Source organism: Hemiscyllium ocellatum, chromosome 8, assembly GCF_020745735.1.
Source record: "Hemiscyllium ocellatum isolate sHemOce1 chromosome 8, sHemOce1.pat.X.cur, whole genome shotgun sequence".
In the NCBI taxonomy this organism is placed as follows: Eukaryota; Metazoa; Chordata; class Chondrichthyes; order Orectolobiformes; family Hemiscylliidae; genus Hemiscyllium; species Hemiscyllium ocellatum.
In genome coordinates, this window is record NC_083408.1 from 23621501 (window position 1) to 23642500 (window position 21000).

The window sequence follows — 21000 nt, forward strand, 5'->3', positions numbered from 1 at the left end:
GAAATGTTCCTAAGGGACGTGAGCAAGACTCTGACCGTTAGGTGATGTAACCAAAAGATTTGTAAAAGTGTTATGTTTGAAGATGTCTTGGTTAGATGGGCCAATGGGCCATAGACTGGCAGCATGAGTTTAATTTAGGTAAATATGAGGTGCTTAATTTGCAAAAGCAAATCAAAACAGGACTTGGACACTTAATGGTAAGATCCTGGGAGGATTGTTGAACAGAGAGACCTTGGAGTGCAGGCTCATAGTTTCTTGAAAGTGGAGTCCTAGGTTGACAAGATAGTGAAGAAGGCATTTAGTATGCTTTCCTTTATTGGTTAACGCATTGAATATAGGAGATGGGTGGTCATGTTGCAGCTGTACGTGACTTTGGTTAGGCCGCTATTGGAATATTGTGTTCAGTTCTCGTCTCTCTGCTATAGAATGTTGTGAAACTTGAAAGGGTTCAGAAACAATGTACAAGGATATTGTCAGGATTAAAGGGTTTGAGCAATAGGGAGAGGCTGAATAGGCTGGGGCTATTTTCCCTGGAGCGTTGGAAGCTGAGGGGTGACCTAGTAGAGGATTATAAAATCATGAAGGGCATGGATAGGGTGAATAGCCAAAACTAGAGGGCACAGATTTGAGGTGAGAGGGGAAAGATTTAAAAAGCACCCAAGGGGCAACTTTTTTTTTTGCAGAGGGTGTGTATGGAATGAGCTGCTAAAAGAAGTGGTGGAGGCTGGTACAATTACAACATCTAAAAAGCATCTGGATGGCTATATGAATTTGAAGGGTTTGGAGGGACATGGGCCAAATTTCTGGTCATCATAGACACTTGATTCCAGACTTTTATTGAATTCAAATTCCACCATCTGCCATGGCAGGATTCAAACAGGAACATTACCTGTGTCTCTGAGTTAAAAGAGTACAGCAATAATACTACTAAGCCATGACTTCCCTACATTTCGTAAGTATGAGATTGGAACCTCATTTCAAGATCAAATACAGCACTAAGATTGAAAAAGAGTGACTTAATCTCAACTATTTGCCAGGCAGAGGGATGAAGTCCGAAGCTGGTAATTGGAAGTTAGGTCAGGGACTGAAAAGAATGTCAACAGTCATCCCAGTATTTAATTGGAAGAAATATCTGCTCATCTGTTGAAGTGGAAAGGTGCAACGGTAATAGAACTCCCTCTGATTCTCTGCTAGACAACTCGAGACTGTGTTTTAGTTTTACCAGTTAATCATGTATATTCAGGGAAAAATAAACTTCTGTCAGGCTAAGGCATGATCTCCCCAGTTTGATTACAAGAAAAGGCTTTGTACTTCATTATGATGCACTTGAACAGGACAAACAAGGCAAGGGAATAAGAAAAGGACCCTGATAAAACACCAAGGATCAAAGGTATACTGTTCCCTTAAGGCATCAGGACATGTGCATAAAGTGGTTAAGAAGGCATATGGTGTACTTGTTTGTTCGTCAAGGTATAGAATTTAAGTGCAGGGAGTTTATGCTAGAATTGTATAAAATGTTGGCTTGGCCACAGCTAGAGTATCGTGTGCACTTTCTGGAATCCACATTGCATCCTCTCAAGTGCAATCAAATCCCTCTTAAAGAAGAGATTTACCAAGATGTTGCTTGAGAGTTTTAGTTATGAAGAGAAATTGGACAGACTGAGATTGTTTTCCCTGGAGCATCAGAGATTGAGAGGGGACAAGATTGAGATGTATAAAGTTATGAGAATATGAGTAGGCAGGAAGAAATTGTTCCCCAAGCTAAGGGGCAGAAGATTTCAAACTGATGTGAGGAAGTAATTTTTCACCCGGGGTGGTGGTTGGAGTTTGGAACTCACTGTCTGTAAGGCTTGTAATGGCAGATGCCCTCATAACATTTAAGAAATATTTTGACATGAATTTGCCATGCCAGGGCATACAAGGCTATGGACTGAATGCTGGGAAATGGAATTCGAATGTATTGATGGTTGGTTGTGAGTGGTGCAGACTTAGTGGGTCAAAGGGCCATTTTCTGTGCTGACTGGCTGAGAGATTCTATTCTTATCATGACTCAGTGGTGAGCACTGCTGCCTCACAGCACCGGGGACCCGAGTTTGATTCCTACCTCGGACGACTGTGTGGAGTTTACACAATCTCCCCACGTTTGCGTGGGTTTCCTCCAGGTGCTCTGGTTTCCTCCCACAATCCAAAGATGTGCAGGTTTGGTTCGGCGAATTGGCCATACTAAATTGCACATAGAATGTATAGGTTAGGTGCATTAGTCGGGGGTAAATTTGGAGTCATAAGGTAAGGAAAAATACGTTTGGCTGTGATACTCTTCATGGGGTTGGAGAAAGTGAGGACTGCAGATGCTGGAGATCAGAGCTGAAAATGTGTTGCTGGAAAAGCGCAGCAGGTCAGGCAGCATCCAAGGAGCAGGAGAATCAACATTTTGGGCATGAGCCCTTCTTCAGGAATGAGGAAAGTGTGCCAAGCAGTCTAAGATAAAAGGTAGGGAGGAGGGACTTGGGGGAGGGGTGTTGGAAATGTGATATTTGGAAGGAGGTTAAGGTGAGGATGATAAGCTGGAGTGGGGGTGGGGGCGGAGAGGTCAGGAAGAAGATTACAGATTAGGAAGGTGGTGCTGGGTTCGAGGGTTGGGACTGAGACAAGGTGGGGGGAGGGGAAATGAGGAAACTGGAGAAATCTGAGTTCATCCCTTGTGGTTGGAGGGTTCCTAGGTGGAAGATGAGGCGCTCTTCCTCCAGCCATCGTGTTGCTATGGTCTGACGATGGAGGAGTCCAAGGACCTGCATGTTGTCGGTGGAGTGAGAGGGGGAGTTGAAGTGTTGAGCCACAGGGTGGTTGGGTTGGTTGGTCTGGGTGTCCCAGAGGTGTTCTCTGAAACGTTCCGCAAGTAGGTGGCCTGTCTCCTCAATATAGAGGAGGCCCCATCGTGTGCAGCAGATGCAGTAAATGATGTGTGTGGAGGTGCAGGTGAATTTGTGGTGGATATGGATCCCTTAGGGCCTTGGAGGGAAGTAAGGGGAGAGGTGTGGACGCAAGTTTTGCATTTCTTGCGGTTGCAGAGGAAGGTGCCGGGAGTGGAGGTTGGGTTGGTGGGGGGTGTGGACCTGACAAGGGAGTCACGGAGGGAGTGGTCTTTTCAGAACACTGATAGGGGAGGGAAGGGAAATATATCCCTGGTGGTGGGGTCCGTTTGGAGGTGGCGGAAATGACGACAGATGATATGATGTATATGGAGGTTGGAGGGGTGGTAGGTGAGGACCAGTGGGGTTCTGTCCTGGTGGAGATGGGTGGGGCTCAAGGACGGAGGAGCGGGAAGTGGAGGAGATGTGGTGGACAGCATCGCCGATCATGTCTGGGGGGAAATTGCGGTCTTTGAAGAAGGAGGCCATCTAGGTTGTTCGGTATTGGAACTGGTCCTCCTGGGAGCAGATGTGACGGAGATGAAGGATATGGGAACGTGGGATGGCATTTTTACAGGAGGCAGGGTGGGAGGTGGTGTAGTCTAGGTAGCTGTGGGAGACGGTCGGTTTATAGTAAATGTCCGTGTTGATTCGGTTGCCTGAGATAGAAATAGAGACGTCTAGGTAGGGGAGGGAGGAGTCTGAGACCATCCAGGTAAATTTGAGGTTGGTGTGGAAGGTGTAGGTAAAGTGGATGAATTCTTCAGCCTCCTCGTGGGAGCACGAGGCAGGGCCGATACAGTCATCGATGTAGCGGAGGAAAAGGTGGGGAGTGGTGCCAGTGTAGCTGCGGAAGATGGACTGTTCCACATATCCGACGAAGAGACAGGCATAGCTGAGGCCCATGCAGGTGCCCATGGCTACTCCTTTGGTTTGGAGGAAGTGGGAGGATTGGAAAGAGAAGTTGTTCAGAGTGAGGACCAGTTCAGTCAGTCGAAGGAGGGTGTCAGTGGAAGGGTACTGGTTGGTACGGCGGGAAAGGAAGAAGCGGAGGGCTTGGAGTCCTTCGTGATGGGGGATGGAGGTGCACAGAGACTGGATGTCCATAGTGAAGATAAGGCATTGGGGACCAGGGAAGCGAAAATCATGGAGGACGTGGACAGTATCCCGAACGTAGGTGGGGAATTCTTGGACTAAAGGGGACAGGACCGTGTCGAGGTATGCAGAGATGAGTTCAGTGGGGCAGGAGCTGGCTGAGAGAATGTGTCAGCCGGGGCAGTCAGGTTTGTGGATTTTGGGCAGGAGGTAGAAACGAGCAGTGTGGGTTGTGGGACTATGAGGTTGGAGGCGGTGGATGGGAGATCCCTGAGGTTATGGATGGTCTGGGAGATGATGGTTTGGTGGTGGGAGGTGGGATCATAGTCAAGGGGGCAATAGGAGGAGGTGTCCTCGAGCTGGAGTTTAGCCTCAGCAATATAAAAGTCGGTGCGCCAAGCTACTACCGCGCCTCCCTTGTCTGCCAATTTGATAGTGTCGGCTCTCTACCGCATCTCCTCCACTTCCTGCGCCTCCACCCTTGAGCCCTGCCCCTCCAATCGCCACCAGGACAGAACTCCACTGGTCTTCACCTACCACCCCACCAACCTCCATATAGATCATATCATCCATCGTCATTTCCGCCACCTCCAAACTGACCCCACCACCAGGAAGATATTTCCCTCTCCTCCCCTATCAGTGTTCCGAAAAGACCATTCTCTCCATGACTCCCTCGTCAAGACAACACCCCCCACCAGCCCAACCTCCACTCCCGGCACCTTCCCCTGCAACCACAAGAAATGCAAAACTTGCGCCCACACCTCCCCCCTTACTTCCCTCCAAGGCCACAAGGGATCCTTCCATATCCGCCACAAATTCACCTGCACCTCCACACACATCATTTACTGCATCTGCTGCACCCGATGTGGCCTCCTCTATATTGGGGAGACAGGCCGCCTACTTGCGGAATGTTTCAGAGAACACCCGGACTGACCGACCAACCAACCCAACTACCCCATGGCTCAATACTTCAACACCCCTCCCACTCCACCAAGGACATGCAGGTCCTTGGACTCCTCCATTGCCAGACCATAGTAACACGACAGCTAGAGAAAGAGCGCCTCATCTTCCACCTAGGAACCCTCCAACCACAAGGGATGAACCCAGATTTCTCCAGTTTCCTCATTTCCCCTCCCCCCACCTTGTCTCAGTCCCAACCCTCGAACCCAGCACCATCTTCCTTATCTGCAATCTTCTTTCTGACCTCTCCGCCCCCACCCCCACTCCGGCCTATCACCCTCACCTTAACCTCCTTCCACCTATTGTATTTCCAACGCCCCTCCCCCAATTCCCTCCTCCCTACCTTTTATCTTAGACTGCTTGGCACACTTTCCTCATTCCTGAAGAAGGGCTCATGTCCGAAACATCGATGCTTCAAGGGGTTGGTGTGGATTTGTTGGGCCAAAGGGTCTGTACCCCATGCTATATGAATTCTGTGATGCTATGATCATTACTACCTGGTTCACGGTAGCAACTCTGTAAATGGCATCAACCATCTTTAACATTTTGTCCCTTCACCTGCAATGCATAATGGCAACAATTGTGCCAATTGCAAGATGTACTGCAGCAACTCACCAAGACTCCTTCAGCAGCATCTTCCAAATTTGTGTCCTTTGCTGTCTAGAGAGACAAGGACAACAGATATATGGAACACCACTAGATAGAAGTTTCAATGTAAGTCACTCACCATCCAAACTCAAATATATCACTGTTCGTTCAGTGACCTTTGTTAAATCCTTGAACCCCCTTCCCACCAGCATTGTGGATGTCTCTACACCCCATGGACTGTAGCAGTTCACGGAGGTGATTCCCTCCACAGTTTGAGCTACCCATGTCTCGTGAAAGAATAACAAAAAAAAAATGATCAGAGAGAGCCTTAGCTGTGATTAAAACAATGGGAGTAGTAAGACTGCATGAAATGGCAAGAGTGAGATTTAGGGAAGATAAATCAATTCGGGAGAGAAAGCACAGTTAGTTAAGATGAAATTTGAAAGCAAGATGAGACGTGTTGAGCAAGGGGGCATAATCAAAGGAGTAGAAAGTATCAGAAGATGTGGGAGGTCAGGCTAAGGTGTGATCTCATCACTCTGACGGTCTTGATAGGGCGAGTGAATGGAAGATGTAACCAGGGAGATATTTTGGAGCAAGTTGCAGAGGAACGTGGTGAGAGCTGGTCCAATGGAAGAGTCCACAGGTTCATCTAACTAAGAATAAGATTGACAGTTAACATCTGTTGTGTTTAATAGATCAGAGAATTCAATGAGAAAGTGGAATGGGGCCATTGGTGTTGAGCAAGTGTCAAGTGCTTCTGAGCCTGCCAAGAATGTCATAAAGAGAAACTGTAGACATATCAGGGAGTTAGGCTTGGGGAAGTCTCAATAGAGCTGAAATGTTGTGCACTACTAAAGAGCTCCGGTAAGGAATTGGGAGAGTATTTGAGAGATAAGTGAAAGGAAGCATAACAACATAAGACAGCCCAGGAGGCATAGAGAGTAAATAAGTCACAAATTTTGAAAGTAAGAATGGATGGATGAACTCTCCTGGAATAGCAGCCAAAAAATGTACATGAATATATGCCGAGGAGAGTGCAAATTATTTGAATTTTGTTAAATAAAAACATGATAGTAAATAGCTAGTGGGAAATAGGTGGTAATAATAGGAAGGTATCCAGACCCAAAGACAAAAAGTGGTGGCAACTTAGAGTGGAATTAGCATGAAGCAATAAAGGGCTGTGGTCTGATTTTGGAGATGTGAAGATGGTGAAGTCCAGAAGCTCTTTGTGAGTATGAAGAAGGAAACATTAATAGCGGTTTTGTCACAAAAGTGAAAATCCAGCAGTTTTATATAGACTCAGTTGTGAAGCTGGACATAATAAAATCCAAATCTATCTAATCTTTGAATTATCCTAATATTCTGCTTTAATTAATGGAATGCTGATTTTTACCAATATAAGGAACACATTTTGCTGTTACTTGTTTATTTTGTTTTTGATTAACCACCTCTTCATGCTGCCACTTTAACATTGATGATTGCAATTTAAAAACTTGAAGCAATTATTTTGTGTTTATTGAAAGTCTGATAGATCCTAGACTTCCTTGTTCAATTAGTCGTTTAGTATTTATTTAAATTAGAAGAGCATGAACTAATTCTTAGAAAGGTAACAGAGCTTCATCCCCAAGAAAAGAAAGATTATCTGGGGAGGGATTAGACAGCTATGGCTGACAAAGGAAGTCAGGAAATGTATTGAAGAAAAAGAGAGATCCTATAAAGTGGCCAAGAGCCCTGGGAAATCAGAAGATTGGGAAGGCTACAAAAACAAACAGAGGATAACAAAGAGAGAAATAAGGAAGGAGAGGATCAAATATGAAGGTAGGCTAGCTAATAATATTAGAAATGATAGTAAAAGTTGCTTTCAATGCATAAGAAACAAATGACAGGCAAAAGTAGACATTGGGCCACTTCAAACTGATGCTGAAAGCCTAGTGATGGGCAATACGGAAATAGCTGGAGAACTTAATAAGTACTTTGCATCAGTCTTCACAGTGGAAGACATGAGTAATATCCCAACAATTAAAGGGAGTCGGGGGCTGAGTTAAGTATGGTTGCCATTTCAAAAGAGAAAGTGTTAGAAAAGCTAAAAGGTCTTAAAATTGATAAATCTCCTGGCCCCGATGGGCTATATCCTAGAGTTCTGAGGGAGGTGGCTGAGGAAATAGCGGAGGCGTTGGTTGAGATCTTTCAAAAGTCACTGGAGTCGGGGAAAGTCCCGGATGATTGGAAGATCGCTGTTGTAACCCCCTTGTTCAAGAAAGGATCAAGACAAAAGATGGAAAATTATAGGCCAATTAGCCTAACCTTGGTTGTTGGTAAAATTCTAGAATCCATCATTAAGGATGAGGTTTCTAAATTTTTGGAAAAGCAGGATTGGATTAGAACAAGTCGACATGAATTTAGTAAGGGGAGGTCATGCCTGACAAACCTGTTGGAATTCTTTGAAGAGGTGACAAGTAGGTTAGACCAGGGAAACCCAGTGGATGTGGTCTATTTAGACTTCCAAAAGGCCTTTGATAAGGTGCCACATGGGAGGCTGCTGAGCAAGGTGAGGGCCCATGGTATTCGAGGTGAGCTACTGGTATGGATTGAGGCTTGGCTGTCTGACAGAAGGCAGAGAGTTGGGATAAAAGGTTCTTTTCCGGAATGGCAGCTGGTGACAAGCGGTGTCCCGCAGGGTTCAGTGTTGGGGCCGCAGCTGTTCACGTTATATATTAATGTTCTGGATGAAGGGACTGGGGGCATTCTAGTGAAGTTTGCCAATGATACAAAGTTAGGTGGACAGGCAGGTAGTACTGAGGAAGTGGGGAGGCTGCAGAAGGATCTAGACAGTTTGGGAGAGTGGTCCAGGAAATGGCTGATGGAATTCAACGTGAGCAAATGCAAGGTCTTGCACTTTGGAAAAAAGAATACAAGCATGGACTACTTTCTAAACGGTGAAAAAATTCATCAAGCCAAAGTACAAAGGTATCTAGTCGATGATTCTCTAAAGGTAAACATGCAGATTGAGTCCGTGATTAAGAAAGCGAATGCAATGTTGTCATTTATCTCAAGAGGGTTGGAATATGAAAGCGCCATTGTGCTACTGAGACTTTATAAAGCTCTGGTTAGGCCCCATTTGGAGTACTGTGTCCAGTTTTGGTCCCCACATCTCAGGAAGGCCATCTTGGCATTGGAGCGTGTCCAGCGGAGATTCACAAGGATAATCCCTGGAATGAGGAATGGCTGAGGATACTGGGATTGTATTCAGTGGAGTTTAGAAGATTAAGGGGAGATCTAATAGAAACTTACAAGATAATACATGGCTTGGAAAGGGTGGATGCTAGGAAATTGTTTCCGTTAAGCAAGGAGACTAGGACCCGTGGACACAGCCTTAAAATTAGGGGGAGTAAATTCAGAACAGAAATACGATTACATTTCTACAGTCAGAGAGTGGTGGGCCTGTGGAATTCATTGCCGGGGAGTGCAGTGGAGGCCGGGACGCTAAATGTCTTCAAGGCAGAGATTGATAAATTCTTGATGTCACAAGGAATTAAGGGCTACGGGGAGAATACGGGTAAGTGGAGTTGAAATGCCCATTAGCCATGATTGAATGGTGGAGTGGACTCGATGGGCCGAATGGCCTTACTTCCACCCCTATGTCTTATGGTAAGAGCATGATTGAGAAATTTTGCAAATGATGTGAAAACTTGCTATGTGGTTGATAGTTGAGGAAGAAAACTGTAAACTGCAGAAGTTGGGCAGAGAAGTGAAAAATAAAATTCAGTCCATAAAAGTATGGGAACAAACAAGGTGAGGGAATACATTGAAAGTTCCAGGGTACAGAAGTGTGGAGGATCATTAGAATCTTGAAGTACCTGTCTGAAGATCCTTAAAGGTTGCAGGGCATGTAGATAATGTGGCCATAAAAGTACATGAGATACTTTCCTTTATTGTCTGTGGGAGAGAGGGGCTTATTCTAGGACTATACAAAACTTTAGCTAGGCCACTCATTGAATATTCAATGCACTACTGCAGTACAGGAAGGATGTGATCACGAGAGAGGCAGAGATTACAAGGATTTGCCAGAATTGGAGAGTTTTAGCTAAGATACGATTGAACAGGTATTACTTGGTATTTTGGATCATAGGAGGCTGAAGGGAAATTTTAATTGAAGGGTCTAAATAGATTGAATAGGAAGAGCCAATTTCTTTTCATACAGCTCCATATCTTGAGGGTGGGGGGTATGATTTAAAGTAACTGCCAGTAGGATCACAGGGGACTGAACAATGTTTGCCAGTGGAATTTTGAAACTCTCTGCGTGACAGTGGGAGGGACAGAATTATAATTGCACTTGAAGTGCAGTAACCTTAAAAGCCACTGACCAAGAGCTTAAAAAGTTGAATTTAGGCTGGTATCCCCTTTTCATCTTGCTTGCAGAGAAGGACCAAATGGCTTCTTTCAGTGTTGCCCATCTCTTTAGATCTTCTTTTTAGATCTTGTCCCTATGATTTTTACACAGTATTTCTACAGGTTCTCCAATATTGACTGTCCAGTCTAAAGCCTATGTATAAGTTATTTTATGTAACTTTGAACACCGTATATGAATTCCATAACAATAAGCCCCTCCATAGTGTTTTTATGATAACCAGTGTTGGAAGGCACAACTGCTAATGCTGAAACAATAATATATGATAAAGGATAAGAGGCCAGAATTGGAGGAGTGTTGAGTATTCTAAGGATTGTAGGGCTGAGGAAAGGTACAGAGGTGGGGGACAGGTGAGGAATTTGAAAATAAGGATAAGAATTTTTAAAATTGAAGCACTGGGATCCAGAGTAGGTCCGTGAGAACAGATGTGATTGTTAAACAGGACTTGGTGTGAGGTTGGATTCAGTTGAAATTATTTTTGTAGGGTGAAAGATGGGAGGCTGAATGGGTTATTAGAATAGTGAAGACTCAAAGTAACAAAGCGTGAATGAGAGCTTTGTAGGCAAATGAGGGCTGAGACCATGTGTCAGTTACGACACTCAGTTATAATAGTTTGTATTGCAATACTAGTACCAGATTGTGCTGAAGGAGAGGGCGGATTGAACACCGCTTTCCCCGATTTTGGCCCCGAAACTAGGCTCTTTGTAGACAGGAAGTAAGAAGGTCCAAGATAGTGCCTGAGCGCTTTCTCGAAGCGAGAGTAAACTGGGATTGAGTGATCCATCTCCATCTGCAGTTACCTGTCTTGTTTATGGGACTTGTTTTTGTTTATTGACCACCTGCTGAAGGTCATACACAGCTGGGAGCACCATGATCTAATTCAGCATAGTTTTTAAAATGCCAGAAGGGACATGACAACTTTTAATTCATGGTGAATTATAATGATTGAAGATACATAGGCTGGTGGAAATAAATTCAGTAGGAACTTACAAAGGAATTGGTTATCGACATAAGCCGGAGGTAAAAGTTGCATGATCTTTGGGCAATGCACAAGGTGGGATTAATTATATAGTGCTTTCAAACATGTAAAGATTCAAATGGTGACAAATAACTTTTGTGACTTAGGGATACTGTTTGTTTCTGCAATTCTATGCTTGTAAAAACTGAAGCTTTTTGAGGTATATATGATCTGATACATCTCCTAAAATATTGTTAAAATAGACAGTTTTCAGGGAAGAATATGTGTTTGAAAAGTTCAGTAAGAAATGTAGGTGTATAAAGAAAGAAAAGTGATGTCAGTGTAATGAAGAAGTTCAAAGAGCAGATTCCGGCACAGTGATCTGAGATAGAAGAACCCTAAATTCTGTCTAATGTGGGACCTCTGATGATGGGGAGTTTGGTAAAGGGCACTTTATTGGCCAGCAAGAAGCTGTATGCAGGCCATAGGAGATAGAACAAAGAAGATTACAGCACAGGAACAGGTCTTTTGGCCCTCCAAACCTGGGTTGATCCAGATTCTCTATCTAAACCTGTCGTCTATCTTCTACTCCCTACCCAAGCATGTATCTGTTTAGGTACATCTTAAATGATTATGCCCGCCTCTGCCAGCAATGTGTTCCAGGCATCCACTACCCTGTGCGTAAAGCATTTTCCATGCATATCTCCGAAACTTTTCCCCTTTCACTTTGAACCAGTGACCCCAAGTAATTGAGATGGGCACTCTGGGGGGAAAAAAGCTTCTTGCTATTCACCCTGTCTATACCTCAAATGGGCAACACACCCAGTTACCTTCCTGCAGGAACTCAAGGATTTCTTTCCATTTCTCCTAAATTCAAGGCTGTCTTCTAAACATACTGTTGGATGTCACAATCCCTTTCTAGTGTTCACATTTGGCCTGTTGCCACTGTTCATAAATTTTAATGGATTTGATAATGCAGTCTGGCGTAAAGTAACATCCATTCTTTTGTGAAGCAGTGTACTCTCAGTAAGTAAATTTAACCTGTCTCTTTCTGTAACTTTTCAGTATATGCATATATATGTTACTTATGTGGAATTATCCTTATGTGGAACTGGCACTTGATGTACTGAAAGGACTGTTTTCATTCTTTTCTCTCATAGCCATCAGTTGAATCAGCACTTGTCAGATACACTTTGCCAGCAAATTTTGGAACTGGACAGCATTGCGCTTCTGAGCCATGGGTGCTCAGAATGTGAAGGGGATGTGGATGAACAGGTAAAGCATTGATGCGAAGCTCAGTCAATTTTGAAGTGAGTGATCCACCAATCAATCACCTTGATAAGGATTGCTCTGCTGTGCTTTCGCATTCAAATCATAGTACATAATTCATAAATTGCTTTTAAAGTGGTAAATACATCAATTCTCCTCTTAAACTGGGAGGAATGAGCCTGGCAGTGAGATATTTATTCTAATAAGCTGCTGCATACTTTGTATCATGATGAGAGATTTACACTCTCAAAGCTTAGTTCTGTGTGCTTATGGATGAGTATTTATCTGGCTAAAGTAGTAATGCAAAATATGTGATTAATGCAGTAGACTTTTATTGTGGAAAATAGCATAGTAAAGACAAAATTGATCTTAGCTTAGTCACTGAAAATTGGTTGAAGGTGTTTTGTTTTATTTCTGTGGTTTCAATATGATGGTTGTATTACAAATGTAAATAGAACAAAGAGGATTACAGCACAGGAACAGGGTCTTCGGCCGTCCTTGCCTGCGCCGATCCGGATCCTCAATCTAAACCTATCGCCTATTTTCTAAAGAGTTCTTATCCCTCTACTCCCAACCCATGTATCTATCTAAACACATCTTAAATGATGGTATTGTGTCCGTCGCCTCCAATGCTGGCAATGTGTTCCAGGCACCCACCACCCTCTGCGTAAAGAACTTTCCATGCATATCTCCCCTAAACTTTTCTCCTCTCACTTTGAACCTGTGACCCTGAGTAATTGAGACCCCCACACTGGGAATATTAGTTTAATAATATTAAATATTAATATTTTGGAAATACCCAAGCACTGGCTGTAGCATCCCTGACTGTACATCCTCCTTCACTTTCTCCACTAAGCTGTAAAACTGTCCTCCCTTGTAATGAAAATGTGGGAGTTGCTGATTTAAGACAGAGTTTGATGATATTTCTTTCTGAGGGTAATGAATTCTTGACCACAGAGGGCTGTTATGGCCGGGTCATTGAATATATTCCAGTCAGAGATTTTTAATCAGTAAGAGAATCAGGGTTATGGGCAAAGACAAGAAGGTGAAGTGGGAAAGATCTGATCAGCCTTGATTCCATTGAAAGGTGTATCAGACTTGAGTTGAATGGCCTACTTGCACTCTTAGGTCTTAAGGTATTATGGAAAATGATCAGAAATATATCCTAGCAGGATCTGAAGTGGTAGAATGGGTGGACGTAAACAAGATGGAATTCACCTTGGATCAGTAGTGGTAGGAAGAGTGAATAGAGACAATATAAGCTAAATGGGATAATTTTGAAATATTTTACAGGGGTTAGTGGAGGCAGAAGAGAGATAGAGACCTCGGAAGTGTTTGTGCATAAGTATCTGAAGCTGTCAGGGCAGGTTAGCAAAACAATTAATAAAACATATGGAATTATAAATAGGTGGCTTTATTACTGAGGCAGTGTATGAAAACGCATGGAAAGTATGCTAAACCATACTGATGTGGCCCCGGCAGGCATTTTGATAATGTCCAACTTTGTGACGGCCGCAAAGGCTTTTGAGAGAAGAAATTTGTCTGAAAAGTTCCAGATTTGAGGGATAACAGTTATGTGGATAGATGAGAGAAGCTAGGATTATTGAAGAAAAGACCGGAAGGTAATTTGATTAGAAATTCTTAATTCTTTTAATAAAGTTTAAATAAAGTAGATAATACTAAACTATTACCAGTGTCTGAAAGAGCGATAACCAGAGCTTATTCATTTAAGGTGATTGTCAACACGACTCTAGGCAAGATGAAAAATGAGTGGTTTGAGTTTGGAGTACATTATCCGATTGATCTGATGTATACAGATTCAATAGTAACTTTTAAAAACTAACAAGGAGAGCAAGGGGGTGAGACCAACTGATTCTTCCTTGAAAGAATAAGCCATTTGTCTTCCTAATTAATTGCTGTGGATGCATGCTAACTTTGTGTTCTTTTTATGTATACATTTAAAAGTTTCACACTTTTTAAAAAGGCATCCAGCTTTTCTCTTTTAGAAGAGAATGAGCTACCATGTTACTTATGCTGTTTGTATCTCTTTGCAGCCTCCTAATATCCACTCAGCTTGCACTGCTCCCTAGTTTGTATCATCTATAAATTTTGAAACAATACTCTCGATCTCTACCCCTAAGTAATTCATGTATATTCTAAGCAGCTGAGGTCTCAGCAATATTTTAGGCACTGAGTGCTTCTGGCCCATCAATCAGTCCTTCAGTTGTGCTCATATATTAAACCCCACCCCTACTCCACATGCTCTTTTTATGCTTGTTAACCTTTTGTGTGAAACATTATTGAATATTTTTTGGAAAACTTCCTACATATACTTTTTATCTAGCTAAATTTTTACATTCTCAAAATAAATTTGTCAGACTCTAATTTCCTTTCCTAAAACCATGTTGACAGATCATACAATTATTTCATTGTTAAAATTTCAGATTTAAGTATTTTTCTAACAGTTGATGTCAAACCAACTGCCCTAATGTTCCTTATTTTCTCCCAGTCCTTCGTGGAAAAAGTGTTATGTTTGTTAAGCTTATATCTTCAGGAACTGATCATGAATCCAGCAAAATTGGAAAACACAACCGCAGCAGTAAAATAGTCATAAAGGAATAAAATTGAGAAAGTAACATCTACCACATATGAAATGATAGGGAATCAAAATTATTATAAATAGGTATAATGAGGTGCTCATGAAAGCCTTAAGTTGAGACTCTGTGACTTTGTTCATCCTCTCTCCTTACCAAGCATGGGCAATTAGTTTTCCTGAAGGAGCAAGGCAGTCGAAAGGGGACAGCGACATGAAAATGTTAAATATTTCGTTTCTTGAGGCAGAGTGTTTGCTTTGGTATCTTGTTCTCAATGATATATCAGCAACTTTCCTTGAAACTGTTTCTTTTTTATTCTGTTAATCTTAGGATGAAAAGGAACATTTTGCTTCAGTCTTGATGACAACAAGACTCCTGGCTAAGTTTCTTGGATTCCTTGCCTTCTTCCCTTATCGTACAGATGAGCGACCAGCAAAAGACATGCAAGAGGCAGCTTTCTCCCTGAGGAACAAGGTGCATACATGCCGTAATTTTCATATTTCCTATAGATAATCCATCTGAAGGCATACGTTGTGTTGATTGTAACTTGTCTGGTCACATTGAGTTAATTTTATAAAACTTAACCATTATCATCGAATTCTTGAAACACCTTTTCCCCTTTCCATCTCCTTTGCAAACTTCAGATTTTCCTTTTTGTTTTCGTAAAAACTAAACACATTCTGAGGTTGCATGAATAATAATTGAGAGAGAAAAACAAATTACCCAAATTGGTAATATTGGAATAAAAGATAAGGAAGGGGAAGAATTTCTTGATCCGTTCAGCAGAGCTGCTTTCACCAGTATGTTTTCTGCCCATAACTAGAAAATTGCTGGGGGATGTCGACCAAATGTCTGCAAGGGTACACATTGATTAGTTTAGATTAGTGTTGGAAAAGACAAGGAACAATCTCATAGCTTCTAAATTGGAAGAGGATTCATTTTAGTGTGATAAGCAAGATAAAGATCAGGGCAAAGTAGAGCCACAGCCTGGCAGGGAAAACGGTAAAGGGAGAATAGGTGAAGATCTTTAAGTACGGTGGAGATTGGAAGGGGGAAAATGTTTTTCACAAATTCGATGAGCATGGTTCAAGTTTATAAAATTAACTCAAAGGACCAGACAGATAAAAGTGCTTTAGGTAAAGACTAGGAACATTCTAACAAAGGTGAACTTTAAGGTAAAAACAGGCCCCTTTGATGACAAACGAGACAGGGGTTATGATGGATATCAGGTGAGTTCTTCACATGAGAACCAGGCCAGTACAAGGGGTTGAGAGGAGAGGTGAAGGGGAAAGTAAGACTGATAAAGACAGAATGTGAGAATGGCAGTTAACAAAATGTAACTGAAAATCATCAACCATTGCTTCACCTCAGAAGGAGCAACAGGAATGCTGAGTACTGGGCTAATGGTAAAATTCTTGGTGGTGTAGATTAGCAGAGAGATCTTAGTGTCCATATACATAGATCCCTGAAAGTTGTCACCAAGGTTGTTAAGAAGGCATACCCGTGTTGGTTTTTATTAATAGAGGGATTGAGTTTCAGAGCCACAAGATCATGTTGCAGCTGTACAAAATTCTGGTGCGGCTGCATTTGGTCACCGCATTATAAGAAGGATATGGAAGCTTTGGAAAGGGTTCAGAGTAGATTTGCTAGGATGTTGCCTGGTATAGAGGGAGCGTCTTACAAGGAAACGCTGAGGGACTTGAAGGTTGAGAGGTGACTCAATTGAGACATAAAAGATAATCAGAAGGTTAGATAGGTTGGACAGTGAGAGCCTTTTTCCTTGGATGGTGATGGCTAGCGTGAGGGGACATAGCTTTAAATTGAGAGGTGATAGATATAGGACAGATGTCAGAGATACTTTCTCTACTCCGAGAGTAGGAGGAGCGTGGAACACACTGCCTGCAATAATAGTAGACTCGTGAACTTTAAGGGCATTTAAATGGTCACTGGATAGTCATATGGATGAAAATGGAAATGTATAGGTAAGTGGGCAGCATGCTGGCACAGTGGTTAGCACTGTTGCCTCTCAGCGCCAGAGACCCGGGTTCAATTCCCGCCTCAGGCGACTGTGTGGAGTTTGCACATTCTCCCCGTGTCTGTGTGGGTTTCCTCCCACAGTTCAAAAATGTGCGAGTTAGGTGAATTGGCCATGCTAAATTGCCCGTAGTGTTAGGTGAAGGGGTAAATGTAGGGGAATGGGTCTGGGTGGGTTGCGCTTCGGCAGCCCGGTATGGACTTGTTGGGTTGAAGGGCCTGTTTGCACACTAAGTAATCTAATCTAATCTAAGATGGGCTTCAGATTGGTTTCACAGGTTGGCACATCAAGTGACTGTACTGTGCTGTTATGTTCTATGTAATGCATGTAAAGCTAGTAATGAGAGGTAGTGGGTCCTGTTAGAGGAAAATAGTGTTGTATGCTTACAGATGCAGGACAAAGCTAGAATATTTGATATCAATATTCACTAAGGAGGAAGGATCTGGCATTATCATTAGAAGCAGAGATAGTGGTAGAAATATACAGTGTCAAAATTGAAAGTACTGTATAATCGGCTGGTCTTTAGAGTGGATAAGTCACCTGATCCCTCTGGTCTGCCAACCAGATTGCTAAGAGAAATGGGAGTGTAGATAGCCAAAGGCTTTATTGTAGTCTTGAAGCTTTCCCTTGACGGGGTGATATAGGTGGAGCTTCCAGAGGAGTAAAGAATGGTCAATGTGTAGTTCGTGATCTGCTACTAAAAACTATATGCCAGTTCGTCTAACGTGTGTAGTGGTAAGATTTTGGAATCCATAATTTCGGAAAAAGCAACAAGCACTTGGCGTTAATTAAGGAGGACCAGTTCACATTTCTAAAAGGCAGATTGTACTTGAGTAGTTACATTTTTTGATGAAATAACCAAGAATGTTGATAGAGAGAATGTAGTTGATGTAGCCTGTAAAGTTGCCATTGTCCCAGAAGATCATAGAGCTGCTCTCTTATTACAGATAATTGGTGATTGGCTTAAGCTGAGGGTCACCATGCCTCTAGCAAGGTTGAGAATGTGGCACCTTCATGGTGCCAGTTGCAATTGGCATCGCTGTGCATCACAAACTAGCTGTTCAGACAAATGAGCTGACCAATCTTCATGGTATAATCATGTAATCATTTGACATGGCACTATATAGAAAACTGATCAGTAAAATTGAAGCTTATGGAATGAGGGGAGCGTTTGTCAGAGTCCAGTCTGATAAAATAAAATTGGCATAAGGACACCACAGATCGTAGAGGGTAATAGACAGTGTGGTTTGCCCATGATCAGTGCTGAGACCGCTGCATTGTTTCTTACACTACAGAGTAAAACTTCAAAATGTGCTGATCTTACCAAATTTGGAATGGTGAGCAGTAAAAATGATGCAAACTGCCTCCAACGGGATATTGAAAGGAAGAATGGGGAGACATGGCAAATGGAATTTAATGTAACGAACTGTAGTGTGATTATTTTGGCAGAATGCTCAGGAACAGAGAAACTAGGGCCAACTGCATGATTATTATCTAAAGGTGCAACAATGTAGTCAGAAAGTGGTTAGCAATGTAAATGGGATCTTTGGCTTGGGTATAAAAACAGGGAAACTCTAATTTATAAAGTTCTGCATAGGTCACAACTATATCCGTTTCTTGCTATTGTGCTTAAGAAGAATGTGAAGGTCCTGGATAGAATGGGGAGGAGACTTGCCAAAACAGTTCAAGGAACGGGGGCATTTAGTTGCAAAGTAAAGTTAAAAGGACTTGGGTGTTCTCCTTGGAGTAAAGGAGTTTGAAAGGAGATTTGAAAGATGTGTACAAGATTATGACAGCCTTAGAATAGGTAGACATTTCAATTAATGATACAAGGAGCAGGGGACAATGATTTAAGGTTTGGGCAAAAGATGCAGGCAGAATCTGAGGAAGAGATTTTTAACACACAACCTAATACACACTGTCCATGAGAATGGAAAGAATGAAGTCCAAGGGAAATTGAACCTGCACTTAGAAATAAACTTGCAGGGGGAAGAGTAGGGGGTGTTGAACTGATTGAATATTGGGAGCCACAATATTCACAGCTAAATAGTTGACTTTTGTGCTAAGTGTGATTAAATGCTGACCATCTGAAATAAAAATAGGGACTCTGGCAGTATCAGGTAGATGTACTTGATTATGTGTATAGAACTAGGGTAATAGAAATATTCAGCGAAAGTGAGGACTGCAGATGCTGCAGATCAGAGTCGAGAATGTGGTGCTGAAAAGCACAGCAAGTCAGGGCAGCATCCGAGGAGCAGGAGAATCGACCTTTTGGGTATAGGCCGTTCATCAGGAATGAGACTTGTGGGCCACAGAGGCTGAGAGATAAATGGAACGGGGTGGGACTGGAGGGAAGGTAGATAGGAATATGATGGGTAGATGAAGGTGCAGGTGGAAGTGATAGGTTGGAGGGGAGGGTGGAGCGGATGGGTGGGAAGGAAGATGGACAAGTAGGACTGGTCAAGGGGGTGGTGATTTGTTGGAGGGTTGGGACGGGCTTAAGGTGGGGGGAGGGGAAATGAGGAAACTAGTGAAATCCACATTGATCCCGTGTGGTGCAGGGTCTCAAGGCAGAAGATGGGATGTTCTTCCTCCAGGCATCAGGTGGTAAGGGTTTGTCGATGGAGGTGGCCCATTACCTATATGTCCTTGATGGTGTGGGTGGGGAGATTTAAACCCCATGGGGCGGTGGGGGTTTTAATCGAAATGTTCCTTTTGATTAGAAATAGAAACATTTGCTTTGAATGATGGGAGAATTAGTTTTGTTTTTTACATTTTGTTTTTGTTCTGTGTTAACTCTGTTAATATTTTAATCCAGACTGAGCTGATTATGCCTCTGAACTACCTTTGAATGTTTATCTATAAAAATGCAGGTTGACTATCATAACCGTTGAGTAGTTATCTAATCAGGAAGTACTTGAGTAAGTTATGAAGGGATGGCTCCTCTGGGCCCCTAGATCCATCTATCATCATCAGAAAAGCTTCTAGATGAAACCTCAGTAGCATTGTCCTATCACATCTTGTGACAGAGTAAGTGTGTTCAACATCAGTCGCAACATTTGCTGATCTACCTTTTTTTGTCTTTACCTGCTTAGAGTCCACCTGTTCTGGATGTACACAGATTACTGAGAAAGTCGATTGAAAATCAACGCATCATTTTCACTGTGCCTTGGGTGGTTGAGTTTCTTAGTATGGTGGATCATGTGGCACCATTCCTTGATTATTACCGTAGTGCGTTTACCCTCTTATTGCAAATATACAGGTAAGTGTCAGGAGATACTAGCAGTACAGAATTTTGTTTCACCTGCCCCCAGCACCCCACCAATTTCTCTTTTATTGTTTCTGATTGATGGTGTAACAGTATAGTATTATATTCAAATCTCGGGCCACTTCAAATGAAAGGTTAACAACTTGGGTTTCTATGGTGCCTTTTAAGACAAGTTTTTGACAGCAAATGGAGTATTTTAGAAATGAATTGCAACCCACCCATACCCCTACATTTACCCCTTTACCTAACACTACGGGCAATTTAGCATGGCCAATTCACCTGACCTGCACATCTTTGGGCCATGGGAGGAAACCGGAGCAAGCGGAGGAAACCCATGCAGACACAGGGAGAATGTGCAAACTCCACACAGTCAGTCGCCTGAGTACTTAACACTTTAGCCCAAATTTGAATGCAGTGCAGATTTTGCTACATTTGGACATGAACTACTTCTGAGTCACTGCAAATGGTGTTGAACTTTTGTGCAATCTTCAATGAATTTTCTCATATCTGACCTTGTGATTGCCATTGAAGCCGCTGAAGATGATTGGACATAGGATACTACCCTGAGGAGCACCTGGAGTGATGTCCGGCCCCTGAGATGATTGACCTCCAACAATCGCAGTCATCTGGCTTTGAACCAGAAATGACTGCAACCAAGGAGAGTTTATATGCTACTACGTTTGAAGTCTTCATCTAAATAATTCTTCGATGTCTAAAGGTTCCTACCTCTACTACCCTTTTAGCCAGAGAGCTCTAGATATCTGCATCCCTCTGGGTGTAAGATTCTTTCACCTCCTTACCTTAAAACTGTGTGCCCTGGCATTGATTCATCTACACAGGGAAAAGATTATTCGTAATTAGCGTGTCTGTGTCCATCAGAATTTTGCACACCTCGGTCAGATCCCCGATTACT

The 21000-nt window shown here is 42.7% G+C and overlaps 1 protein-coding gene across 1 annotated transcript in view; it reads left to right on the plus strand.

Annotated features, from left to right (window-relative positions):
* cdan1 (codanin 1) overlaps positions 1–21000 on the plus strand; it is a 127924-nt gene that overhangs the window by 52221 nt on the left and 54703 nt on the right. Inside the window, exons 12-14 of the mRNA XM_060828285.1 lie at positions 12082–12196; positions 15115–15258; positions 19915–20081. Coding sequence (XP_060684268.1) covers positions 12082–12196; positions 15115–15258; positions 19915–20081 — 426 coding nt within the window. The remainder of the gene's footprint in view (positions 1–12081; positions 12197–15114; positions 15259–19914; positions 20082–21000) is intronic.